Source organism: Notamacropus eugenii, chromosome 3 (genome assembly GCF_028372415.1).
Source record: "Notamacropus eugenii isolate mMacEug1 chromosome 3, mMacEug1.pri_v2, whole genome shotgun sequence".
NCBI classification, from domain to species: Eukaryota; Metazoa; Chordata; class Mammalia; order Diprotodontia; family Macropodidae; genus Notamacropus; species Notamacropus eugenii.
Window position 1 is genome coordinate 168136408 of NC_092874.1, and position 27057 is coordinate 168163464.

Here is a 27057-nt window from a genome sequence, read left to right on the forward strand (position 1 = left end):
CAAACATCTGCACAGCACTTATTATATGCCAAATACTGTGCTAAGTGCTTCACAATATCTCAAACCTGAAAGGTAGGTGCTGCTATTCCCATTTTATGGGTGAGAAAACTGAGGCAAAAAAAAAAGATTAAATGACTTGACAAGGTCACATGGCTATTACATGTATGAGGCCCAACTCCAGTCCCAGTGCTCTGTTCTGCACCACCTAGCTGCCTCAAAGGAAGGTGACTTGGATGGCATGGAGGAAATCCCTGATGAAAATGAGAAAAGAACAGGTAAATTTTAACAAATGATACATCTTTAGTCACAAAGCTGACTGAAATACAGACAATGCAACTATGTTTATTGTGTGTGAGCTATTAAAAACAAGGATTCAATTGGATAGGGCAAGATGCTCCCTTAAAAGCTCCCCTCCAATGTTTTGTCGATGCATATAAGAAGATCACACAAGATTTCCTGCCAATCTACTAAGTGCTATCAATGGACATCTATCATAGTCATGGAAAGTGTCCAGTGAAGAGTTCAAATTGAAGTGGCCTAGGAGTGATGAGCTCCTCCAGATGCTATTTAGAGATGACCTTGTGTTAACTGTGTCAGGTCACAGAATACTACAGCATCTCTTCAATGAGACTCATAGCCATCCAAAAGAGTCTAACAATCCACACAAGTTAAAACCAACTAAGTAAAAAATTCCTATTAGTTGAAGTACCATATACAGTTAGACGGTCCATTAGTGTGTGTGTGTGTGTGTGTGTGTGTGTGTGTGTGTGTGTCCTTCCTTGCCTAAGAAGACCATGCCATCAGAGAAATGATGACATGACTTGCACTTGACTTTGTTTTGAGTGAAGGACAGCTATGCAGGTCACCAGCCTTACTTCTCCTCCAAAGCCATCTGAATCCAGTGACCAGATATTCATTAGGATGACTGGAGATGACCCAGGATGAGGCAATTGGAGTTAAGTGACTAGCCCAAGGTCATACAGCTAGTGAGGGTCAAATGTCTGGGGTGAGATTTGAACTCAGGTCCTCCTGACTCCTGCACTGGTGCTCTATCCATTGCACCACCTAGCTGCCCATAAGCCGATTAATAAAAACACCCTGGAAGACTCTGCAGATAATAAACTGTATTCCAAAGAAGAGATGTAGACAATGCATTGTTCTGCTTTTGTGAAACTGCACTTGGCTGTCAACAACCCTAAGCATCTTGTTGAAACAAGACACCACCTTTTTAACACCAACATTTCTGCTAGTAATGTCAAACGAATGCAAAACCTGGAATATCACAAGCCTTTAAGAATCAAAACCGAGTAACCAAAAGAACAGTGACAGAGATGATAGGCATAAATAAACTGTAGCATATTACTGATAACTAGCAAACAAGAAGTGATATAAGGCATCCTAAGTAATGTTTGATCTGAAAAGGAGACAGACCAGCTGAATAGCCAGAAAGAAGTATAACTGATAAAGTCTGTATGCGGCACTGATATGTAGGTAATGTTAAATGACTTAGAGCAGGAGTACTTACCCGGCTGTCTATGAATTTATGGAATTTTTTTTTAGTATACTGCTAACTGTATTTTAATATAATTGATTTCCTTAAAAACATTATTCTGAAAAATGGTCTATAGGCTTCAGACTATCAAAGGGGTCCATGGCACACACAAAAAAATATTAAGAACCCCTAACACAAAGAAAGGCCCTATATGAAAAGGCACATTAGTGGAGAATTAAGACATAAAAAAGAAATGAAGATGATAAGAAGGCAGGGAAAGGTTCTGATCTACAATGTTGAAGGTAATACCTACATGGATGTGATCACAAGATCCACTAAAACAATGAAGAAATTTCTGGGGAACACAAGAAATAACATAAGTAAAATGCTTTGTAACTGTAAGGCATGACAGAAATTAGCTATTATTACTGACAAAGGTGTTAAACAATAAGGTTAAATAATAAATTAGCACTGTAAATCAAAGATGCATATTATCCCCAGTGTTTCCTCTTTATTACTTTTTTCTATTTTTCTTCCTTCCAGGTCTGACTAATCTAAAACCAATTCCACCAATAAGGAGGATGCCTTTGTACAAATAACATTTTACTTCCTACTTGCCTCTATAAAGACAACCTTCCAACCAAGTACACACCTATAATTAGAGGATTGGTGATTATAGGCATAATTCTACCACAATACAGTAAGGCATGTAGTAAGGGGGCTTAATAAATGTTTGTTGCCCTGCCTAACTAGGCTGCAGTTCTGTAGCACTTTCTCAGGTCTCTCCATCTCTATTATAACTTCATACAGTGGTTTCCATTTTAAGTATTAAAAGAAGAAAGCTGCGGTCATGCCTTTTAAGATGATCTTTTTCCTATCTATTACCTAATTCTTAACAGTAATTACCTATCAACTATCTCCATTTTTTTTCTTATCCTCAAACATCCCATCCTAAACAAATGTTCACTAAAAGGTTCCCAAAACACTCATCCAAAGAAAACACATTAAATAATCCAAAGGTGAGAGTTGACAGAGGGACAGAGGGAAAGAAAGAGACAGAGAGAGACCGAGAGAAACAGAAACAGAGACCGAGACAGAAACCTCCATTTTTCTCACTAGGATCAAAATAACCTGTTTTTATTTGTCAAATCTCTAAATGGAGATTTAGGAGTCAAATGGTTCAACTTTGAATTCTATAGACTGGAAATATGATTTTTAAGAATATACTGAATATGGAGAAATATTAATTGCTCATGAGCAGGCCAAGCTAATATAATAAAAATGGCAATACCATCTAAATTAGTTTACTTATTCAGTGCCATACCAATCAAACTACCACATAATTATTTTACTGAGCTACAAAAAAACCCCAAAATTATCTGGAAGAACAAAAGGTCAAGAATATCAAGGGAATAAAAAAATGGTGAAGGAAGGCAGCCTAGCAGTACCAGATTTTAAACTGTACTATAAAGTAGTAATCACCAAAACAATCTGGTATTAGATAAGAAAAAGAGCAGTTTATCAATGGAATAGACACATCAAGTATACAATGTACAGTTAACCTACTGTTTGATAAACCCAAAGATCCAAGTTTTGGGGGCAAGAACTCACTTTAAGCAAAAACTGCTGGGAAAACTAGAAAGTAGCCTGGCAGAAACTAGAAACAGACTAAAACATCTCACATCTTATACCAAGATAAGCTCAAAATGGGTACAAGATTTAGACCCAAAAAAAGTGATATGAGTAAATTAGGAAAGCATGAGAGAAAATATTCCCTGTTAGATTTATGGATAAGGAGAAAGTGTATGACCAAATGAGATAGAAATGACCATAGGAGGTAAAATGGATAAATTTTAAAGGTTTTGCACAAACAGATGCAATGTAGTCAAATTTAGAAGGAAAGTAGGAAACTGTGCAGGGAGGCTGAGGGATGGATTTATAGGGAGTTTCTCTGTTAAAGGTCTCCTTTCTCAAGTATACATAAAAAAAGCTAAATTTATAAAAATAAGAATCATTTCCCTATTGATAAATGGCAAAAGGATATGAATAGTCAATTTTCAGAAGAAGAAATCAAAGCTATCAGTCATATTTTTAAAATGTTCTACATCACTAATAATTAGAGAAATGCAAATTAAAACAAATTCTGAGGTAATGACATACCCATCAGATTGGCTAACATGACAGAAAATGAAAATGACAGATGCTGAAGGAGATGTGGAAAAATAGGGAGACTAATGCACTGTTGGTAGAGTTGTAAACTGATCCAACCATTCTGGAGAGCAATTTGGAACAATATCCAAAAAGCTACAAAACTGTGCATTATCCTTTGATCCAGCAATACCACTACTAGGGTCCCAAAGAGATCAAAAAAAAAAAAAAAGGAACAGGACTCATAAGTACAAAAATAATTATAACAGTTCTTTTAATGGTGGCAAAAACTGGCAACTTGAGGGACTGTCTATCAATTGGGGAATGGCTGAACAAGTTGTAGTATATGATTATGATAGAATGCTATTGTGCTATAATAAATAACAAAGGAGATGGTTTCAGAAAAACCTAGAAAGACTTATATGAACATGTGACGCAAAGCGAACCAGGAAAGCATTGCCCATGGTAAGAGAAATATTGAAATGATCATCAACCATGAAAGACTTAGCTATTCTAATCAATACAATGATCCAAGACAGTTCCAAAGGATTCATGATGAAAAATGTTATCACCTTCAGAGAGAGAGCTGACAAACTCTGAATGCATTATTAAAGCATATTTTTTCATGTTTTTTTCCCATGCTTTTTTCACATGGCTAATGTAGAAATATGTTTTGCAAGATGTCATGTAATAGGCTTACTATCACACTGCGTGTTTTCTCAATGGGTAGGAGGTGGAGGTGGAGCTGGGGAGAGAATTTGGAACTGAAAACAAAATACGTACTATGGAAAAAAAACATATATGCATGTGTAATAAAAGTCCATCAAGTTAGTCTACCCTAAAGATAGGTGATTATACACATACACATATCAACAGTGTTCCAGGGTGAAAGCAAGCCTAAGGGACATTTGTCTAGATATCAAGAAATAATTTCAAATTTCACAAATGCCAAAGAATAAGACCAGCATTCTGTGTTCATAATTATCGGTCTACCCAATGTCATACCTGATTCACTGGTATTCTTTCACTATACTATTTCCTGTTAATTACACAGTTACATGGAATCAATTTCCATGGCGTTAGAAGTGCTGGCCCTGCAGGGTTCTGCTGAAAGGAAGTAGATATGGCAGTGTAAATTGACTTTCCAGCAAAGGCCTTGTACTCTGATCCAGTGTAGGAACTCTGAAAATCATTTTTCTTGGCATGGAAAACAACAACAAATGAAAACATGATTTCCTCAGATCCTCCAGTGCCTGAAAGCTAGTCTACACTCAAGGACTTCTGTCATCCTCCTCAAACAGGGGTGCGGAATCTGCAGCCCCAAGGGCACATGTGGCCCTCTAGGTCCTCAAATACAGCCCTTTAACTGAATCCAAACTTCACAGAACAAATTCCTGCCCTAAAACGTCTTGTTGGAGGCTCACTCTAGCCCAGGAATTCACACACTGGATGTGTACCTTCCTCTCCTGCAGTCTGGCTTTCTGACTGGATAGCTCCTCCAAGAGGTTTCATTTAAGGAGGCTGCCAAGGTCAGCCATGTCCCATTCTTCTCCATAATACACTCCAGATTTCGTCCACTATGCCACCTTCATGCCAGGGTAATCCTCTCCCATCTTCAGGTTCCTTTTATGCATTGTCTTCCTTCATTAGAATATAAGTTTCATAAGGGAAGAGACTGTCTTTCTTTCTGCTTGCATTTACATTCCTAATACTTAGCCTAGTGCCTGGAATACAGTAAAAATGCTTGATGACTGTCTAAAATAACAAATATTTTCAAACGGTATCTTATTCTTTAAAAATTTCAGCATGGGAGGAACAACACAATTCCCTAACCATCCTATTCAATGATTTGCTGATAAGGCAGCTAAAAATTTACCCCTTCCTATCAAAGACAAACTTCCCACTCCAGAGCACCCATTATTGCATTTTGTCCTTTCCTCAGTTACTATTATTTTCCCCAAACTGGTTTTATACAATTGCAGGACATTCCTCATTTCCCTAATCATTCTTTACCTAATCCTTCCACCAGAAAATAAATTTTTTTAAAAAAAAACCATATTTCTCATTCAGAACTTCTATTGAAGGTTGTGGAGGTGGAACACAAGGGGATAAAAGGGAATGATTTATCTCTGTCAACCAGTATATAAATTCTTTGAGTTTTTACAAACCTAACTTCAGCCCCAAAACCTATTGTAAGGGTAGGCACATAGCAGATGCTCAACATATACTTGCTGACTAATGTAAGAGGAGACAAAGTAGAGAACATAAGGGTAAAATGTGGTAGCAGAGTGTAACATTCTAATAATGTAATCCTGAGGAATCAAGTAACCCCAATTCTCCTTTTGAATTTTTAAAAGTCAAGACTCCAAGTTGGAAAAAAAAAAATGCTACCCTGCCAAAGAAACACAGAATCTTGAAATAAGACAAATGATCATCCAGCTTTCACCTGAAGTTGCCCTGAGACAGACTATTCTAATTAGGTTCTCTGTGCTTGGAATGTTGTCTCTCCCCAGTATACCTGTTGAATGCCTACTCATCTTTGAAAACCCAATTGAAATGGCCCCCCATGTGAAGCCTTTCTTGATACCTGTAACCCTTCACTATCAATTCCATTCATAACAATCTTGCCCCTTGGACCTCAAGTAGCACTTCATTTTGCAACTCTCAAAAGTACTTATCATATTATATTTTGTATTAGTTATCTATCTCATCCTGAAATTCAACTTAGCTCCATGAGGGCAAGAAAATCTTATTCAGACTTTGAATGTCTCCTTGCACGGTACTCAGCACACAGGAGGTACTTGGTAATGAGTGCTTAGTTACTTTCTCCTAAATGTTCATAGGCTTCTGTAAAACAACAGAATATTCAATTAAAGACTCACAAACAATAAGAAAAATTCACACTGCTTGGTACACTTTTAGAGACAATACCTGAGAATAACAAATTCCCCACATACTTTTTTTTGGGGGGTGGGCAGTAGAGGATGAGGGAAAGACAGTCATTGAATGAATGAACTTTAATTTCAATACTCTACATCTCATCTGTACTTTCAATTTTCCATATATGGAGTGCATTTTAATTTAGTGATTTGTAACTTTTAAAATTTGTACTTAGAAACTGATTTACTAGTGTCAAGCCATTTTTCTAATTTTTTGGAAATTAAAATCGTTATAAATGAAAAATTGCTGACAAAATGCTGACAATCCCATTGAAATCTCCTTTCATTTTGCACAACTAACACTGTGAAGATGGCTCTCCTATTTATAAAAGGAAGTGGCTGAATCCTTCAATTCCAAAATTCCAAAACTCTGCGGGCCATATACTTTGTATTTTCATTCTGCTCTAATAAGGCAACAGGTGCTCACGATGCGTCCCAGTGCACCTGTGACCCAAAAATGTTCATAAACCAGCTGCAGGGAGAAGGGAGGAGTGGATAGAAGGGGCAAGAAAACGCCAGCTAATTATTAAATTCTATTACAGTACATTTACAATTTACTTCCTCCCCATGAGAGTAGTTACTTGTAACAATGTAACAGTTAAATAAAACTAATAATGGTGACCTCCTCTGAAAGCAGATACAATATTTCACTTCTGTAAGACCCCGCCGCTCTATTTTTTATAAAATTAATAGAAATCTCTTCTCTCCCTCCCACTTTGTAATCCATTAAAAAAATGCTTCATATTAGTATTTGTGAAGTCCAATATTGTTCTGCAGCTTGAGTCCGTCCCGTCTCTGTAATGGATTAGCATGTCTCCAATCAAAGACAGGCAGGTGACCCAACAGACGAAGCATGGGGCCTGGAGTCCAGAGGACCCGAAGACGCTATGTAAGTGTTATTTATAATAATAATTATGATTGGCATTCTGAGCCTCAGTCTCCTCACCTGTAAAATGCAGGCGCTAGATGTGGCCTCTCAGGCTCCCACCAGGGATCGGGGTGTTCCTAGGAGCTCCGTGCTTACCCCGCCCCACGCACACACAAACACACCAGATGTTCGGGGGAAGAGCCAGGAGGTCCCCGGACCTCTCCCCGGGGCCACTCTCCTTCCCCTTCTTCCCCTTTCCCCTCCCCCAGGCCGAACGCGTCTCACCCCCAGCAGCTTCTTGTCCTCCAACAGCTGCCGCTTCCGAGAGATCTCCGACTTGAGGATATCCATCTCCCAGCGGCAGGCTCGGCTGTCCCGAGTCTCCGCGACCCCGCCGAAGGAGCTCCGACCACCCAAATTCAACGCTGAGCTAAGAAACACCGTCAACAACCACCACTTCCGGCGGAAGGGGATGAGCACAACTAGGGAAAGGGCGTGGCTAGAGCAAAGAAAGCACTAAGGACGCGGAGAGGTGGCGTGGCCTAGCGCGCAGCGCCACCTCGTGGCGCCAAGAGGCATCACACAGAGCGCTTTAAATTGAGCACACATTGGCCAAAAAACGTAGATTTCTCGATAGCTGCGTGGTGCCGCACAGCCTGTCCGACCCAACCTCCTCACTTTTTACAGAGAGGAAGAGTGAGGTCCAAAGAGGTTATAATAACTAACCCAAAGTCACATTAGGGTATACTCCGTGCTAACAAACATTCAGCTGGTTCTCCAGGAAAACAGAATACATGCAAGGCACCCTTTTAAGCTTACTCTGCGTTATAAACATCTCCGTCACTTTCCTAAGCCCAGAGTCCAGGCCAAAAACAAAACAAATCAAGCTCCGCTCTGCAGGGGGCACGATTTCCTGGGCGGTGCAAATACAGTGAAAAATGTCACTGACACCAGCCAGTGTGCATGGCTCCAGCTTAGCTCTTTATACTTGGATTTTGTCAGTATAGGGCACTCCTAGAGTGAAAATTCTCTCCACTGATATAGATTCGCAATGCATCTGTAACTTAAATAGTGTATAAGACTTGTATGGGCAGCTAGGTGGTGCAGTGGATAGAGCACCAGTGCAGCAGTCAGGAGGACCTGAGTTCAAATCTTACCTCAGACACTTGACACTAGCTGTGTGACCTTGGGCAAGTCACTTAACCCCAATTACCTCATCCTGGGTCATCTGCAGTCATCCTGATGAATATCTGGTCACTGAATTCAGATGGCTCTGGAGGAGAAGTGAGGCTGGTGACCTGCACAGTCCTCCCTCACTCAAAACAAAGTCAAGTAAAAGTCATGTCATTCTTTCTCCAATGGCATGGTCCTCTTCCTCGAAAAGTTGTATAATCTTAGAGAGTTGCCTGAAACATGACTTGGGACAAGATTCTTTTGACTTCAAAACGAGCCTTCTACCTACCATGCCAAGCTGATCTTTTTTTTTTTAAGGATAAATTATTTCTGATTGGTTTCCCTTATTCAGAATAAAACTTCCTTGATATGTACTCCAGATTATGTCATATAAAATCATATATTATCTACTGTAAAACAGAAGTGTCACTTGAACCAAATTAAAATGTAATGGGGAAATATTTAACAAAATAAACAAAAATGTCCTAAAATACAGATAATGTTAATATGTAGTTTTCTAAATCAAAAAGAGGCCTGCAAGGATCCTCACATACAGATTTAGTGGCTGGCCCACATATCTGTTTGAACTTGATACCTCTGCTATAAAGCATAGTGAGAGCAGGGATTGTTTCATCTTTTGTCTTTCTATCCCTAGCACACTGCCTGATATATAGTGGGTACTTGATGGATGCCTGCTGATTGACTGACACATTCTATAATATTAATACATATTATACAATAATATATTATTCCAAGTACAACCTTGCACCTGTCAAATTGACTAACATGACAGAAAAAGAAAATGACAAATGCTGGAGGGAATTTGGAAAAATAGGTACACTGATGCACTATTAGTGGAGCTGTGAATTGGTCCAAACATTCTTGAGAAAAAAATTGGCACTGTATTCAAAGGGCTATAAAAGTGTGCATTATCCTTTGACCCAGCAATACTACTACAAGTTCTATGTCCCAAAAATATCAAAGAAAAAGGAAAAAGAACTATAAGTACAAAAATATTTACAGCAGCTCTTTTTGTGGTGGCAAAGAATTAGGAGTTGAGGGGATATCCATCAACTGGGGAACAATTAAATAAGTTGTTGTATAGTATTGTGATAGAATATTATTGTATCATAAGAAATGAGGAGCATGATGGTTTCAGAAAACCTGAGAAGACTTACATGAACTTATGCAAAGTGAAGTGAGCAAAACCAGAAGAACACTGTATATAGTAACAGCAGCTTAGCTATTCTAATCAATTAGACAATTCCAAAGTACTCATGATGAAAAATACTATCCATTTTCAGAATAAGTGATGAACTCTGAGTGCAAACTAAAGCATACTTTTTCCACTTACTTTATTTTTCTTGCTTTTTTGTAATATAGTAAATATGAAAACATGTTTTGCATCAAAAAATAATATTTCACTCCAGAATCTCTATTCCAGGCCCCTTGAAAGCATTACTTTGGTGTTGTCTATTTTACCCTAATGAATTATTCTCCAGCAAGTAAGAAAAAGACATATAACACCAATAGCTTGGCATGAAGATAGAATAGGAAGGAAATAAGGGATGTTCTAGTTTCTGATTTGTTATGGCTATGTCATTTCAGGAACTAAATTAGCCTCTCCTTCCGAACTTGATCACTGACATTATCCAATATTGATATATTGACATTTTTTCAGAAATTATTGCCAATGTCCATTTTGATCATGTAAAATAAAAAGTACCTTGCTTTATTCAGTCATTTGCACTGGATATTTATCTCCCTTTGCATGTGAAGACAGAGAGCCAAAGTAACTTCATAAAAGAACTAAATTGCTTTTACAGATCTAAGTCAAATAAGTTGATTAACAGAGGCCTTATTTTCTCTACCACCTGTCTGAAAGGGAGGAAAAGTATTCCTAAAACACAATTTAATTAGTATTGAGTTTATTAGCAGAATAGAGATCAACTATTCTAGCATAGAATCAAATAGAATGATGAAAAAGTTGAATAAATAAGATCAAGTAAATTAAAACAAAATCTCAGAATCCAAAAAGACCTCAAAGACCTCAAAAGCCTTCAAGTCCAACCTACGGGTGAACAAGAGTCCCCTTTACGATTTTTTTAAATTGTTGTCTATTCTTTGACCTAAAGACCTCTAGTAAGGGGGAAGTTATTATCTCGTTTCTGGTATTAGATAATTTGAATTGTTAGAAAGTTGGTTGGATTTTTTTTCCTTTTGTAGCAATCTCTCTGGGCTCACTCTTTATCTAGGCACTAGAATCCCAGGCCAGGTCCCAGAGGGTGGCTGTTTAAAGTTCTTCTCAGCATCCTAGGGGTAATCTTGAGAGGCTATTGCATCTAATACTTGAGTCCCCTCTGATGTACTTCCCATTATCAGGCAGAATCAATTATACTCCATTAGTTTTTAGAAAAGAAAAGGAAAAAGTAGAAGACCAATGGCTACAAAAATAATGTTCTATATTGCAAGAGACACATTCTCTCATAAGGTCCTTGGGGAGAACGGGTTTAAATTTAAAGTGCAATAGTATAAGGAACACCTATGACCAACTAGTACCTCCTGACTCCTGTATTAGGCAGTTCTTTTCTCCCTTGGGGGTAGTTTCATGCTGGACTCTAAGCATCAAAGCCTTTCTATAACTTATAGCTGAAGTGTCTCTCCCTCACAAGAGGACCCAATTCCAGAAGTCACCATTTTTCTTGAGTGATTGTCTTCCCACATTATACTTACCCTTCTCACCTTTGTGTTGAGGATTCCTTTAACACTAAGCTCAAATTTCACCTTCTCCAGGATGCCTTTCCTGTCCCTCCTTGTCCTCCTAGTGTGCTCTGTCTCTCATAGTACCTTTCATTTATATTGTATGCTGCATGTGTATAAAGAGTTATTTGTAAGTTTTTTCCCCTATTCAAATGTAAAATCCTTGAGGACAGGGGCCATTTTTTTGCCTCTCTTTGTATCTCCAACACTTAGGACAGTGCCTGCAATATAGTAAATACTTAATACATGCTTGTAGACTGTCAGCAGGTGTTTCTTCTGCCATTGGGTACTCCTATTCTGGTGGCCTCTGATTCCAGTTGTCACTGGGACCTCCAATGGCTCTAATGGATCTCCCAAACTCACATGGTTACCTAATCACTCTCTTCTCACAATACTCATTAATTTAAGATCAGTAAACACAAAAGAAACAGAGGTACTATGTGCTTGTGAACACATGAAATAAAATGGGAAATAGAACAGCTGCCTTTTCTTCACTTGGAAGCTCAAAGTAGTTCTTGCCTTAATTTCCATGAGAAGAAATTAATTTGTATTTGAGTTTATTGGCAGAATTGAAATCATCTATCCTCTCTTTCATGTGTAAATTCAGTGTTAGCTCAGCACCATCTAAGTTATTGCTTCTTCTATCTCCACAGCCAACTAGGAGAGGCTGGATCATCATACGTTATCAATTCATAGGTCATACAGGATTGTATTGTTCCATGTGTTGGATGAGAACCAGGCAGGGAATATATACACATCCTTTAGATAACCGACCAAGAAGCATGCTCATTAGTCAATCCCTCCTCATTTTTGTTGTTCTTTAGCAATTTTTTCAGTTGTGTCCAACTCTTTGTGACTTCTTTTGGGGTTTCCTTGACTAAGATACTAGAATGGTTTGCCGTTTACCTCTCCAGCTCATTTTACAGATGAGGAAATTGAGGCAAACAGGGTTAAATGGCTTGCCCAGGGTCACACAGCTAGTAAGTGTCTGAGGCTTTATTTGAACCCAGGTCTTCCTGACTCCAGGCCCAGAAGTCTTTCCACTGAGCCACCTAGCTGCTCAGTCCTTCCCTACCCTCTTATTATAATTATATTGGACTGAAATCTGCTTCTTTGCAACTTCTAGCAATAGAGAACAAACCTAATCCCTCTTCCATATGACAGCCCTTTATATACTTGGAGACAGCTGTTCTATCCCCTGCTAAGTCTTCTCCTGGCTAAACAAATTCAATTCCTTCAAATAATTCTCCTATGGAAAAAAAAATGAACCTCATACAGCACAAGCTCATAGATTTAGAGAGGGAAGGAACCTAAGAGATTGCAACTAACCTCCTCATTTTATAAATAAGTAAATAGAACTCAGAAAGGTTACAGCTAGCCAGTGTCTGAGTCTAGATTCAATTCCATGTCTTTCTGACTCCAAAATCAGCACTTTATCCAATAAACCACATTGGCTTCACATGCTTGGGTGGTGAATTTGTTTTGCTTGTCTATGCATATTTATTATAAGACATTTCTTTTTCAAGAGAGAGAGGAGTGAAAGGGAGAAAAGAGATTTATGGTCAATCAAAAAAGTAAATTTAATTCAAAAACACAATCTTGGGTGATTTCAATAAGTTTTAAAAGTTAGATGAAATGACATTTTTCACTTCCTGTATTGTCCTTCTAATACATATCAGGTCCTTCTCAGAGGTAGCATATGTGGCCCTTAACATTCCTGAGTGTGGCCCAAACCAGTTTAAAATGTAGGTCCTATCTGATTTTAACAGACTGATGTAGTCATAAAATAAAAAAAAGAAATATACAAACATGTATGGTTTTCTAAGTCAATGTACAGCCCACAAGGATCCTTACGTACAGTTTAGTGACCTGAATTTCTATTTGAGTTTGATACTAGTAGTGTAACAGAAACAGTCCTAAACTGAGAGGTAGGACATAGGTTCTAGCACTGCTTCTCTTTTAACTAGCTGTATGACCTTGGTGAAACCACTTAACTTCTCTGGGATTTATTTTCCTTGCCTCTAAGATCCTCTCTAGTTCCAAAATTCTAAGTTAGACTATTGACCTGTAGCAAGTAAGGGTGTTTTTCATGATTTCCTTGATAGATTACAGTTAGATCAGACCTATTTGGTTGGTGGGGGGAAGGGAAGAAGGAGAAGAAGAAAAGATTTGCAGACTGGCACTAATAAAGTGATTGATATAGACTTATAAAAACATCTCTTGACTCCAAAACAATTCTACCAACTCCTTTGTCTAGATTTGCCAGATCTATTCATGTTTCAAGCTCCTTAAAAGAAAAGACATGGATTTTTTTTCTTTCTTTTTTTCATGTGCACAATATCTGGCATATAACAGTTATTCAATAAATGACTATTGATTAATTGATTGCTTATCCTGAAAGAGAAAATCCAACTCCCTTCTACCTTAGAATAAAACTTTACATTCCTTAAAAACCATGATCAGACTATTACCTGGAAAGAGCTGATTTCTTGGAAGTAGTTCTCTGAGCTAAACACAAAGACCCAACAGTAGGGAATGAAGTGAGTATGTACAAGCCTTCTTATAGCTTTCTTATATTAGTGAATATATCCATGTAGTTTGCATATAATCTAATAAACCCTGTTGTAGTTAGAATAACTCAGCATGAGGCTTTCTCTATATTTCTTGAAATCCTAAACCTAACACAATTCTCCACCGTGCATGACTCTTCTCCAATGAGGAAGATGGGCTTGTCAATTTCAAATCTCCCACTGATACATACATTGCCATCCTAATCATTATCATCATATTAATAGCTAGTATTTACATATGCTTGAAGGTTTGCAAAGCTCATTACATATTTTATCTCATTTGATTCTGAAGACAACTCGATGAAGTAGGTGTTGTTACTATTTGCATTTTTACAGAGGAGAAAACTGAGACCCAGAGCGGGACTTGCCCAGGTTTACCCAGCCCAGCCCAGCTATTAAAGTACTAATAAAGGATTTAAAGGGGCAGTTTTGTGGCATAGTGTGAATAAAGTGCCTGCCCTGGAGTTGGGAAGTTAGGCGTTAGAGAGACTTGGATTTCAATCCTGCCTCAGACACTTACTAGCTATGTGACCCTGGGCAAGTCACTTAATCCTGTATGCCTCAGTTTCCTCATCTGTAAAATGATTTGGGAAAGAAAATGGCAAACCACTCCAATATCTTTACCAAGGAAACCCCAAATGGGATCACAAAGAGTCAGACACTACTGAAACACATAAACAACAATAGAATTTGAAAATGAAAAATAAGGAAAAGAAACTCCACGTGCTCCCTAAAGATGGAATTAAAATAAAAGGTTTCATCACTTGTGATCGCCTAAGGGAATGAGTTCATCACTTCCTGAAGAGAGAAGAGGAGGGAGCTTTGATCTGATCTTAGTTATACTCTCTGGGGAAATACACTTGCATCTTTGATAGTTGTTTGTATCACCATCAGTCTGGTACTTTCATACCAATAAAATAATTGAATTGGAGCATTTTGTGTAGGCAGAGAATATTTTTTCCAAAAAAATCTCTGGGTCACTACTCAGTCCTAACTCTCATTTTGTATCATGAAATAAAAGTGATCCTGTATTGTCTAAGACATAGAACAAAGTCTTACAGGTTCTATGAAGCTGCAAAGGGTGCAAGTACAAATAGAGTGACTCAGATCATAAAAAGTCAGTGAAGATTGACTAGAAGGTGGTGAATATTTTTGGCTCTAGGAATTTGGAAAGACTGGCTACTTGGATGTAGAGGGATTGTTATGTTAACAATTCAAGTAAACGGTCTTTGGCAAAAACACATAAAAGAAGAAACCAACTACTTCCCCAAGTGGCCCATTCCACTATGGGATATTGTTAAGCAATTTTTCCTGACATTAAGCCTTAAGTGGCCTCTGCACAACATCTACCCAATTCTTCCATCTGACACTAAATAGACCAAGTCTATTTCCTCTTTAATATGACAGCCTTCTAGGTATTTGAAAACCAAATTTCAATTCCTCCTGAGTCTTCTCTCTTCCAGGTAAAATATTCAGAGCTCTTTCAACCAAAGCTCATATTCAATTAAGTAAGAATTTATTATATATTATGCTAGTCCTTGGGAAAACAAAGATAAAAACTAGAAAGTTCTTGCTTCAAGGGAGCCTACATATAGCTGAGGGATTGATGGTAGGGATAGAGGGATGTATGCATGTGTTTGTATACGTGTATGTGTATAACAATTGTGGCAAAGACTTCTGGCTGAATGCCTCTGCATGTTCTCTTTCCTAACAGTGTCCTTCCTATCCTGTGGCATCTAGAACTGAACACAATATGCCAGATGAAATCTGAGGAAGACAAAGTAAAGTAATCACCTTTTCATTCAATAAAAACTTGAAATTGTGTCTTTAAAAATAATGCAGCCCAAAATGCTTTTTTAAAAAAATTTTTTTCAACCAAACCCAATGCAACCAAGATTAGAAGGGAAGCAGAAAACTGGGAAAGAATTTTTGTAACTAGTATCTGTGATAAAGGCCTCATTTCTAAAATATATAGAGAACTGAGCCAAATTTACAAGAATATAAGTCATTCCCCAATTGATAAATGGTCAAAGGATATGAGCAGGCAGTTTTCAGAGGAAGAAATTAAAACTATCTCTAGTTATATGAAAAAATGCTCTAAATCACCATTGATTAGAGAGATGAAAATCAAAACAACTCTGAGGTACTACATCACACCTATCAGATTGGCTAACATGACAAAACAGGAAGATGATAAATGTTAGAGAAGATGTGGGAGAGTTGGAAGACTAATTCATTGTTGGTGGAGCTGTGAGCTGATCCAACCACTCTGGAGAGCAATTGGGAACTATGCCCAAAGAGCCACAAAAATGTGCATACCCTTTGACCCAGCAATATTGCTTCTAGAACTGTATCCCAAAGAGATCATAAAAATGGGAAAAGGTCCCACATGTACAAAAATATTTATAGCAGCTCTCTTTGTGGTGGCCAAAAACTGGAAATCAAGGGGATACCCATCAATTGGGGAATGACTGAACAAGTTGTGGTATATGAATGTAATGGAATACTCTTGTGCTATAAGAAATGATGAACAGGAAGACTTCAGAGAGGCCTGGAAAGACTTATATGAACTGATTCTGAGGTGAAAGGAGCAGACCCAGGAGAACTTTGTACACACCAACAACCACAGTGTGCAAGGAATTTTTCTGGTAGACTTAGTGCCTCACAGCAATGCAAGGACCTAAAAAATTCCCAACGGTCTTTTGAGGCAAATCGCTTTCCACATCTAGAGAAAGAACTATGGAATTGGATCTCAGAATGAAACAGACCATTTTCTTTTGTATTATGTTTTGTTTTGTTTTATGGTTTCTCCCATTCATTTTAATTCTTCTATTCAACATGACTAAAGTGGAAATGTATTTAATAGGAATGTATGTGTAGAACCTATATAAGATTGCACGCAGTCTTGGAGAGGGAGTGGGGAGAGAAGGTGGGAAGAGAGGTAGGGAAGAGAAAAAAATCTAAGATATATGGAAGTGATTGTAGAACACTGAAAACAAGTAAGATAATTTTAAATTTTTTTTAATTTTATTTTTCCTCAGTTACATGTAAACACAATTTTTAACATTTTTTTTTTTTTGGAGGCAATCAGGGTTAAGTCTAGAGTCATGCAGCTAGAAGGAGTCTGAGGCTGGATTTAAATTGAGGTCTTTCTGACTCCAGTGTCAGTGCTCTATCTATCATGCAACCTAGCTATTCTTTTAATGTTGATTTTTTTTTTAATTTTGAGCTCCAAATTTTATCCCGCCTTCCGTCACCTGCTGTCTCCCTGAGACAGTAAGCAATTTGTTATAGGTTATACATGTTCAGTTGTGCAAAACATATTATATTAGTAATGTTGGATCACATTTGCTTTTTTGGCAACTCTTATACTATTGAGTCCTCTTGGGCTTATATTTCATTAAAAAAACCCAGATTTTTCTTTTAAACTTGCTTTCTAACCATGCTTCTTCCTTCTTGTATTTGTATAATCAGTCTTTTGAACTCAAGAATAGGGCTTTACATTTGTTGCTTTTAAATTTCAAATTAGATTGCCTAAACCCAGTGTTCTAGCCTGTAAAAAATCTTTTGGAATCCTGACTCTGTCTTTCTGCACGTTAAATATCTCTCCCAGATTTATGTCATTTGTAAATAGGATAAACATGTCATGTATTTCTTAATCCAAGTAACTGATTAAGAAAAAAAAAAGTTAAAGAACAAAGGACCAAGTGCAAATCTCTGGGTCACCCCACTAGCAACTTTTTCCCAAGTTGACGAGAGCCCAAGAATGATTCTTCTTTATTTAAATTACTTTATAGTAATAACTAAGGTGTTTTGTTCCTGAAGCTATTCTTATAGCCATGATACATTTTATATTCATCATCTCTTACCTGTCTTTGCTTCCATTTCATATATATATTTACAAATTTAAATAGGTTAGTGAAATCCTTGTACATCTACATCAGTTCCTTCAAACAACTTTCATTTTTCCCTTTCATTGGAATGTGTCTTCAGAATTTCATTCTGGGATAGTTTCTCACATACAGTTTTGGTTCATGGGTTCCTTCCTCCGAACCTGCTAAAATCTTTTGTCCCAAAGTCAAAGGTGCACACCAGACTCTGACTAACTTTCCCATTTTCTATCACAAACTCTATGAGGGAGTGGTCACTTACCATCAAGGTTCCCATCATTTCCAAACCAGAAACAAATCCTGACATTTTGCCGAGAATCAGATTCACAATAGAAATTTTCCTCATTGGTTCCTCCACTTTTTGAAAAGTGAAATTACCATTAAAGCAAGTCAAGAAGTTATTAACTTCTTAGCTCTTGGCAGAGAAACAGAGCCCTTCCCAACGTCTGGATAGTGACTACTACTGCTAACATGTCTCTTTGCTAATCTTGTGATCTGTTTCCTGATATTTACTTATGTTTATGCTATATGCCTTACTATATTTTAATCTCTTTAGGGGCAGGAAATGTTTTGTAGCACCTGGCCCTTCTCTCACATCTATGTCCCACTGAATGCTCTCCTAGGTTTGAGACACATTTCTGTGTGTGTGTGTGTGTGTGTGTGTGTGTGTGTGTGTGTGTCTACACAAGATCATATTGCAAAGCCCCAACTAATATTGGGCACAACTGGAGGGTAATTGTTCTTCATTTTCAAAGAGGATCAATGATATCAGGAGGGTGATGTCTTGATTTGCATGTGAACTGGATTTAAGTGAGGCAGAAATGTGCAAAGTCATCAGACTCGCTCTCTCTTCCACAGTCATCAAAGTCTAATGGCAAGACAAAAGTTAAGACAACTGGTGATGGCCTGGGATGTAGTGGATGACCTCAGTGTCCTTGATGTCTGACCAAGGTCTAACTACTCCTTCAACAGCCTTCATGGCTGTTGGAATAAATTGTTCTCATCTGCCCATTCTTCTAGGGGAAGTCTTTCCATGCTTAGGGTAGACATCTCCCTAACTCACCAATGGGTCTGAGACCTGTCAGATTATACTCAACCTGGTTTAGCCCATATGTGGAGATGGTTTTCCTGGGGGGGGCCACTGAACATGCTACAGCTTCTTGAAGACACAGGTGAAAGGCTTTATTTTAAAGTGAAAGACAAATAATTGATAATTTAGCAAGATATACCAATAAAAAGGATGGTTCCCATACATCCCAAAGTGCACTATCCCTATATAACCACTGGGAACTCTACAAGCCATAGGATACAATGGTGGGTCATATGTGTAGAGGATATATGTTGCCAGGGCACACACATTTCCAGGGTGATTCGTACTTTGGATACATTGGCATCACTGGCATCCTCTGTGCATCATTGCCCATCTGCTTTCTCTTCTGATCTGAGCTCTGTTGCAGCTGTGTTGGTGATTGCTGGGTGCCTTCACTGAGATGCATCTCTGTTGCTTCCTTCATATTTTAGGCATCTCCTTTGCTGTTGAGGTTACTGCCTTTTGCTCTCTGCTACCATCTGCTGGTCTTGAGCTACTATGAATCTTGTTTCCCCACAAGAACACGGTTCTTCAGCTTTCTCCTCATAGCTTCAGGAAGTCATCTTGAGCTCTTATGGGATGTAATATCCAAGCAGCTAGCTAAAGAAAACTTTAGCATCTCTGATCTCCACATCACTCTGTTGAATTGACTTCTCCCATCTATTTGAAATGGTTTCAGACTATCGCTATCAGAATTATGGTAAGAAGTATTCAGTACTCAAATCTGTGATGTTATCAATTTTCCAATAATTACAGGACACAACTCATCTTGAGTGAGTCTTGCCTGTGTCCTCCCATTTATTTGACATAGGATGTCCAGTCAATAAGTTGCAAACTTTCCTTCCCTTGTATTAACACCATGAAGCCACCAATGGAACACTTTGGGTGCCCATCTATTATTCCTCAATCTGCTACAGGATCAAATTAGATTCTTTTTTGTTCCTATATTTCTCTGATGATATTCTTAACTCTAGTTCTTCTTCCAAGTGTTATTATATCATTATTATTATATATACTATGTTACTATTATGTAGAACATTGATATACAGATGTAAAATATAATATGTATGCTATGTATTTTATATATGTGTTATAACATTAGATGTACACTTAGCACAGTGTCTGTAACATCTGTTATTCAGTCATTCAGTCATATCTGACTCTTCATGACCCTGTGAACCATATTGTTTATTAGCAAAGATACTGAAGTGATCTGTCATTTCATTTTCCAGTGTATTAAGGCAAGCACAGGTTACATGACTTGCTCAGAGTCATACAGCTAGTAAGTGTCTGAGGTAGGATTTGAACTCAGGTCTTCTTGATGCCACCCAATGCTCTATCCACTGAGGCATCTAGCTGCCTCTTGTCTATTGTTGATTGATTGAAAGGAAAGGATGTTGCAGAGGCAGCTGGTGGCCCAATGTATATAGGATTCCTGGAATCAGAAGATCTGAATTGAAATTTGGCCTTAGACATTTACTGGCTGTGTGGTCCTCAACAAGTCATTTAACCTCTTTTTGCCTCAATTTCTACAACTATAAAACAGGGATAATAATAGCACCTACATCACAGGGTTATTATGAGATTCAAATGGGATATTTTTAAAGATCTTAGTACAGTTCTTGGCACACAGTTGGCAGTATATAAATGCTTATCTCCATTATATGACAAAACAATTTATAACATCATATTTCATTACATTTATCATAAGCTACAGCTTGCTCATATCCTCTATGTGACTCACTATTGCCCTCTCTGTGACTGTGAAAAAGTGAAAACTGTTTTGACTGGTATGTTTCCAGCCACCAGGTTCCAAGTATACCCAAGACTAGTAAGCCCAGACCCCAGACCCCTGTTCAGCCTTTGGTTGGAGTAGCACCTTTAAGGTTAAGTTCCCTCCATCCCTGCCTCTCATTCCTTACTCTTTATTAGGCAATTTAGAAAATACGCTCATTTTACTGGTTCTATAGAAAACAAGTTAATCTCCTATTGGTATCATACTGCCTCCTATATAAGTTCGAGCCTTGAGGGGCACTGGGCTATTCCCTTCCATGTGTTGCCCATTGTGGGCATGGAGGCTACATACTAAGACTGACCTTAAAAGCAGCTATTCTCTTCCTCTTGTCAGTAGTAATAAACTTTGCTAAAAGCTGTCTTTGTGTGATCTGTCTCTTGTCACCTAAACTTCCCTAAACTATCATTTTTAATTCCTTACAAATTGTAGTGTCCTATGAATCTAAGTCAGCAACACTGGCTAATATTAATTTTTTAAAAATGGGCCTTTGTTTCTGGGAAAATTTAGGGTCATTAAAGAGGCTCTGCAATTTTCTAAAGACAATTCAGCTCATTCATCTTCTCTTGTTTAATTCTGGGGTCAATTCACTGCTTATTTGCACTTTCTGTCATGTGTATATATGCATATATATGTTTATACACATATGAACATGTATATGTGAATATGGACAAGTTCTATAGATTGTACATTTAATTTCATGTCATAATTTGGGCAATAAATATTTTTCATCCACTTGATTTTTCCTGTGTATATGGTTAGACTAGACTCTTTTCAGTAGTTATCGATTTCTTCCATAGGTTCTACAATGTTTCAGGACTTAATGCAACCAGTGCAATGTCATCTCTAAAAAGTAATATCTAGCAGAAGTCATCATCCACATAAAATCTCTCTACAACTTGGATTCTGTGCTAAATATCTTCTATCATAATGATAAATAAATATCTTCGTCTAACATCAAACAGTCACTTAATTAATTAAATAGATAAAGGGCAGCTAGGTGGTGCAATACTTAGAGTGCGAGATCTGAAATCAAAAAGACTTCTTTCTGATTTCAAATCTGGTCTCAGACATGCAATATCTGTGTGACCTTCGGCAAGTATCTTAACCCTGTTTACTTCAGTTTCTCATCTGTAAAATGAGCTGGAGAAGGAAACCAATTCAGTATCTTTGCCAAGAAAATCGCAAATAGGGTGGAGTCAAGCTGGCAGAAGAGAAGAATGAACTTGTAGAAGTTCTCTCCCCAGAGCCCATAAAATACCTATAAAAAATGACTCTAACCAAATTCTAGAGCAGCAGAAGCCACAAAACAACAGAGTGAAAGAGATTTCCAGCCCAAGACAGCCTAGATGCCTGACAGGAAAGGTCTATCACACTGGGCTCAGAGCAGAGCAGAGCACAGCCCAGTCATGGCTGTGCAGCAGGCAGGGACAGGACTGGAACAGGCTTCAGGGTGCAGAATCACAGGTAGCAGCAGGCAAAGATAGCTTCAGTGAGAAAACTCTTTCACCTGTGTGAGAATGGAGGAGGGTCCTGGCCTAGCCCCAGGGCCCAGCGCGACAGCAGCCACTGTGGTAGCAGAGCCCTCAGCCTAAAGACCCTAGGGGAATCAAATGGATGATCTGGATCTCAGCCTTGAGTGGCAGTCCTGGGGTAAGGAAGAGCACTGGCATGGTAGAGCTGTGGAGGCTCTGGAATTCTAGTCACAGATCCTGGGCAGAAAAGCTTGTGGTTGTTTCCAGACCAGAGAGCAAACCAGAAGAGGAGTAAACTCCTCTCCTTTGATTGTGCCACCTTGGAGGAACTGAGAACTTATAGGTCCCTATAAGGGACCTCCACTTGACAAAGGACTCAAAAGTCAAATAACTGGCTGAGAAGATGACAAAAAAATGGGGGGAAAAACTATAGAAGGTTACTTTCTTGGTGAACAGGTATTTTCCTCCATCCTTTTGGATGAAGAAGAACAAGGTATACCATCAGAGGAAGACATAAAGTCAAGATTTCTGCATGAAGAATCTCTAAAAATAAATATTCAATGATCTCAAGCCATAGAAGAGCTCAAAAAGGATTTTGAAAATCAAGTAAGAGAGGTGGAGGAAAAATTGGGAAGAGAAATGAGATGCAAGAAAATCATGAAAAGCAAGTCAACAGCTTGCTAGAGGAGATCCAAAAATATACTGAAGAAAATAATACTTTTAAGAAGAGACAAACACAAATGGCAAAAGAAGTCCAAAAAGCCAATGAGGAGCAGAATGTTTTAAAAAGCAGAATTAGCCAAATGGAAAAGGAGCTTCAAAAGCTCATTGAGGAAAATAGTTCTTTAAAAATTAGAATGGAGTAGATGGAAGCTAATGACTTTATGAGAAAGCAAGAAATTACAAAACAGAACCATAAGAATGAAAAAATAGAAGACAATGTAAAATATCTCATTGGAAAAACAACTGACCTGGAAAATAGATCCAGGAGAGACAACTTAAAAATTATGGGACTACCTGAAAGTCATGATCAAAAAAAGAGCTTAGACATCATCTTTTATGAAATTATCAAGGAAAACTGCCCTGATATTCTAGAACCAGAGGGTAAAATAAATATTGAAAAAATTCACTGATCACCTCCTGAAAGAGATCCAAAAAGAAAAACTCCTAGGAATATTATAGCCAAATTCCAGAGTTCCCAGGTCAAGGACAAAATATTGTAAGCAGGTAGAAACAATTCAAGTATTGTGGAAATACAATCAGGATAACACAAGATCTAGCAGCTTCTACACTAAGGGATCAAAGGGTTTGGAATATGATATTCCAGAAGTCAAAGGAACTAGGATTAAAACCAAGAATCACCTACCCTGAAAAACTGAATACAATACTTTAGGGGGAAAATGGTCATTCAATGAAATAGAGGACTTTCAAGCATTCTTGATGAAAAGACAAGAGCTGAATAGAAAATCTGACTTTCAAACACAAGAATCAAGAGAAGCATGAAAAAGGTAAAGAGGAAAGACAAATCATAAGGGACTGACAAAAGTTGAATTGTTTTCATTCCTACATGGAAAGATCATATTTGTAACTCCTGAAACTTTTCTCAGTATTTGGGTAGTTGGAGGGATTATATGCAAATCTATACACAGAGGGCAAAGGGTGAGTTGAATAGGAAGGGATGATATCTAAAGAAAAATAAAATTAAGGGATGAGAAAGGAGTATATTGGGAGGAGAAAGGGAGAAATGGAATGGAGGCAAATTATCTCTCATAAAAGAGGCAAGAAAAAACTTTTCCAATGGAGGGGGAAAGGGGAGAAGAGAGAGGGAAAAAGTGAAGCTTGCTCTCATCACATTTGGCTTAAGGAGGGAACAACATGTACACTCAATTTGGAATGAAAATCTATCTTACACTACAGGAAAGTAGGGGAGAAGGGGATAAGTGAGTATGAGGGGGAATGATAGAAAGGAGAGCAAATGGGAGGAGGGAGTTATTAGAAGTAAACACTTTTGGGGAGGGACAAGGTCAAAAGAGAGAATAGAATAAATGGGGGCAGGATAGGATGGAGGGAAATATAGGTAGTCTTTGACAACATGACTATTATGGAAGTCTTTTGCATAACTACACATGTATAGCCTATATTGAATTGCTTGCCCTCTCAGTGGGGATAGGTGGGGAGGAAGGAAGGGAAAGAAGTTGGAACTCAAAGTTTTAGGAACAAATGTTGAGAACTGTTTTTGCATGCAACTGGGAAACAAGAAATACAGGTAATGGGGTATGGAATTCTATCTTGCCCTACAAGAAAGGAAAAAAAATGGGATAAGGGAAGGGAGAGGTGTGATAGAAGGGAGAGTAGATTGGGGGAAGGGGTAATCAGAATGCATGATGTCTTGGGATGGGGGGAGGGGAGAGATGGGGAGAAAATTTGGAACTCAAAATTTTGTGGAAATGAATATTGAAAACTAAAAATAAATAAACAAATTTTAAAAATAACCCCTGTTGGGATTGGAAGCTCAATTCCGTGTGGACAGTCTCGGGCGGGTAAAGGTGGGAGCTTCTAAATCTTAGAGCTCTCACGAGATCCCCCCAGGAAACGGCAGGGGATCGAGGTGAACCGAGCTATCTCGAGTAATTCCACCTCTTCCCGTGAGAAACGTGATGGGAGAGAGATCTCCCCACCCTCGAGATTGTCCCGGATCTGGGCACACCTAGTTACCTAACAGCACGGTATTCAGATGCAAACTATGCAGCTGAAGGTTAAGTAGGATTGAGGAAGCCTGAAAGCTCTCTTAGCACGTGAGGAGCCAAGAGGACAGTAGGCTCCGCTTTTCTTCTTTCCTCTCTCCCCTCGCCCTCCCTCCCCGCTTGTACTTCTACTTCCAATCCCTTAAGATCTTAGCCTCCTTAGGAAATCTCCCCCTCTTCCTCCTAAGGAAGACCCCCCTGCACTTGTAACCAAGACCCTGAAATAAAGCTCAACCCTTGTTCGACTCTGGAACGTCCTTTCTCTCATATGAGCATCCGGTTTTGGCCAACCGAAGACCTCGGAGGTGAGGTAAGAAGACTCGGGTAGCCCACACAGGCCTCTAGGCCTGGCAAACCCCAAATGGGGTCATGGAGAATCAGAAATGACTGAAGTAACTGAACTACAATAATAACACCTAGATTGATAGATAGATAGATAGATAGATAGATAGATAGATAGATAGATAGATAGATAGATAGATAGAACTGAAACTGATTATATTTTAACATATCAGAAACAACTCATTACTGACATGAGAGTCATTCTAGAGTCAGTTGTTAAAAACACAGGTCAAAATTAATACATAGCTAGAAGAACAAAAAGGAGAAAAAAGATAAAGAATGCAATTGAAATAACAATCATAATCTATTCAAACTATTTACGGACAGTAACATGGATAATGGATAGAAGAAAGGCCATAGAAACAGACAATAATAATTTCATAGAGTTGTTAACCGATACAAATCATTTGTTATAACAATGAGAACAAATAAAGTCGAAAACACCTCAGCACATGATTAACAACTTGCTGAGCAAATCAATCAATCAATCAAGTATTTATTAACCTCCTGCCTTGTGTTAGGTACTGTGTTAAGTGAAGAGAGATAGCAACCAAAGTCAACACCAGTTTAGAATATAACCTTAAAAAAATTTCAAGGAGAAGAATGACAAAAGATTAGGAACATTATTGCCTCATGAAAAAGAGAAAAGTTAAAAAAAAGTGCAAAGTAGTGGAGGATAAGATCAGTTTAAATAATATTTGATGAAAAACAACAAGTTAAATTATCACAAGCCTTCAATGATAAAAAGAAAGGAAGGAGAATAAAAGAAAAATGAAAACAATCCACAAAGTTATTTATAAGAAAACTATTTCACCATCTAGGACAGGAGAGATACCACCTCTTGGTCTCTAACTTCACAGTTGCAGATTTATTTATAGTGGAGATAAAATTTCTTTAAGAAAAATAAAGATGGGGAAAGTAGTTGGATTAGACAAAAATGGAAGTCCATGCTGAAGGCAACACAATTGTGAAGGCATTAAATGATCATTCATAAGATATATCAGAAGGAAATAAAGATACTAAACATGTAGGAAAGAAATCTTAGACCTTCCTAATACTGAAAAAGATAATTGACATTAGCAGCTAACAACCTGAATGACTAATTCGCTATCTTAAAAAAAAAATCAGAATCTCTTCCCACTGGCCTCTTTGCTGTTCCCCAGAGAAGACACTCCATCTCCTAATTCTGGGCATTTTCACTGGACATGCCTGGAACGTTCTCCCTCCTCATTTCTGCCTCCTGACTTCCCTGTTTATTTTGAAATTCCAGCTAAAATTCCATCTTCTACAAGAAACTTTTCCTAACCCCTTAATTTTAGTCCTCTCTGATATTTATTTTGAATTAATCCTCTATATAACTTGCTTGATTGTACAGAGTTCTTTATATGATATATCCCTCATCCCTGTGAGTTTCTCAAGAGCAGGAACTGTACTTATCTTTCTTTGTAACCCCAAAACTTATCATAGTGCTTGGCATGACACAAGTGCTTAATAAATATTTACTGATTGAATGACTGACTGAGGATTAGTAAGGAGCAAGAAGACTCACAATTGATATTCCACAGTGAGATTATATCTTTACTGTCACATAACTTAGTAAAAGTGTGCAAAATACAAAATTCCACTATACTTTGTTTTTACTATAAAAAAGCATGAAATCTGATAGAATTTCAGGGCTCTCTTCCAACAAAGTGTCTCCCATTCATACGTCAAAATTATTCAAGATTCCTTGAAAAATAAGTGATAATCTTGTTTAATGACATTCTGATGGTAA

General features: G+C 38.0%; 1 protein-coding gene across 5 annotated transcripts in view; it reads right to left on the reverse strand.

Moving 5' to 3' along the window:
* The window catches only part of PRPF18 (pre-mRNA processing factor 18), a 120240-nt gene that overhangs the window by 56810 nt on the left and 36373 nt on the right, over positions 1 to 27057 (reverse strand). Inside the window, exon 1 of one of the 5 annotated variants that reach the window (XM_072653284.1) lies at positions 7733 to 8269. The exons of 1 other annotated variant lie outside the window; for it this stretch is intronic. In XM_072653284.1, the coding sequence (XP_072509385.1) occupies positions 7733 to 7798 (66 nt within the window). In that variant the 5' untranslated portion in view covers positions 7799 to 8269. Of the gene's footprint in view, positions 1 to 7732; positions 8270 to 27057 lie in introns of those variants that run through there. 3 more of the 5 variants (XM_072653286.1, XM_072653285.1, XM_072653283.1) reach the window with 3 other exon arrangements.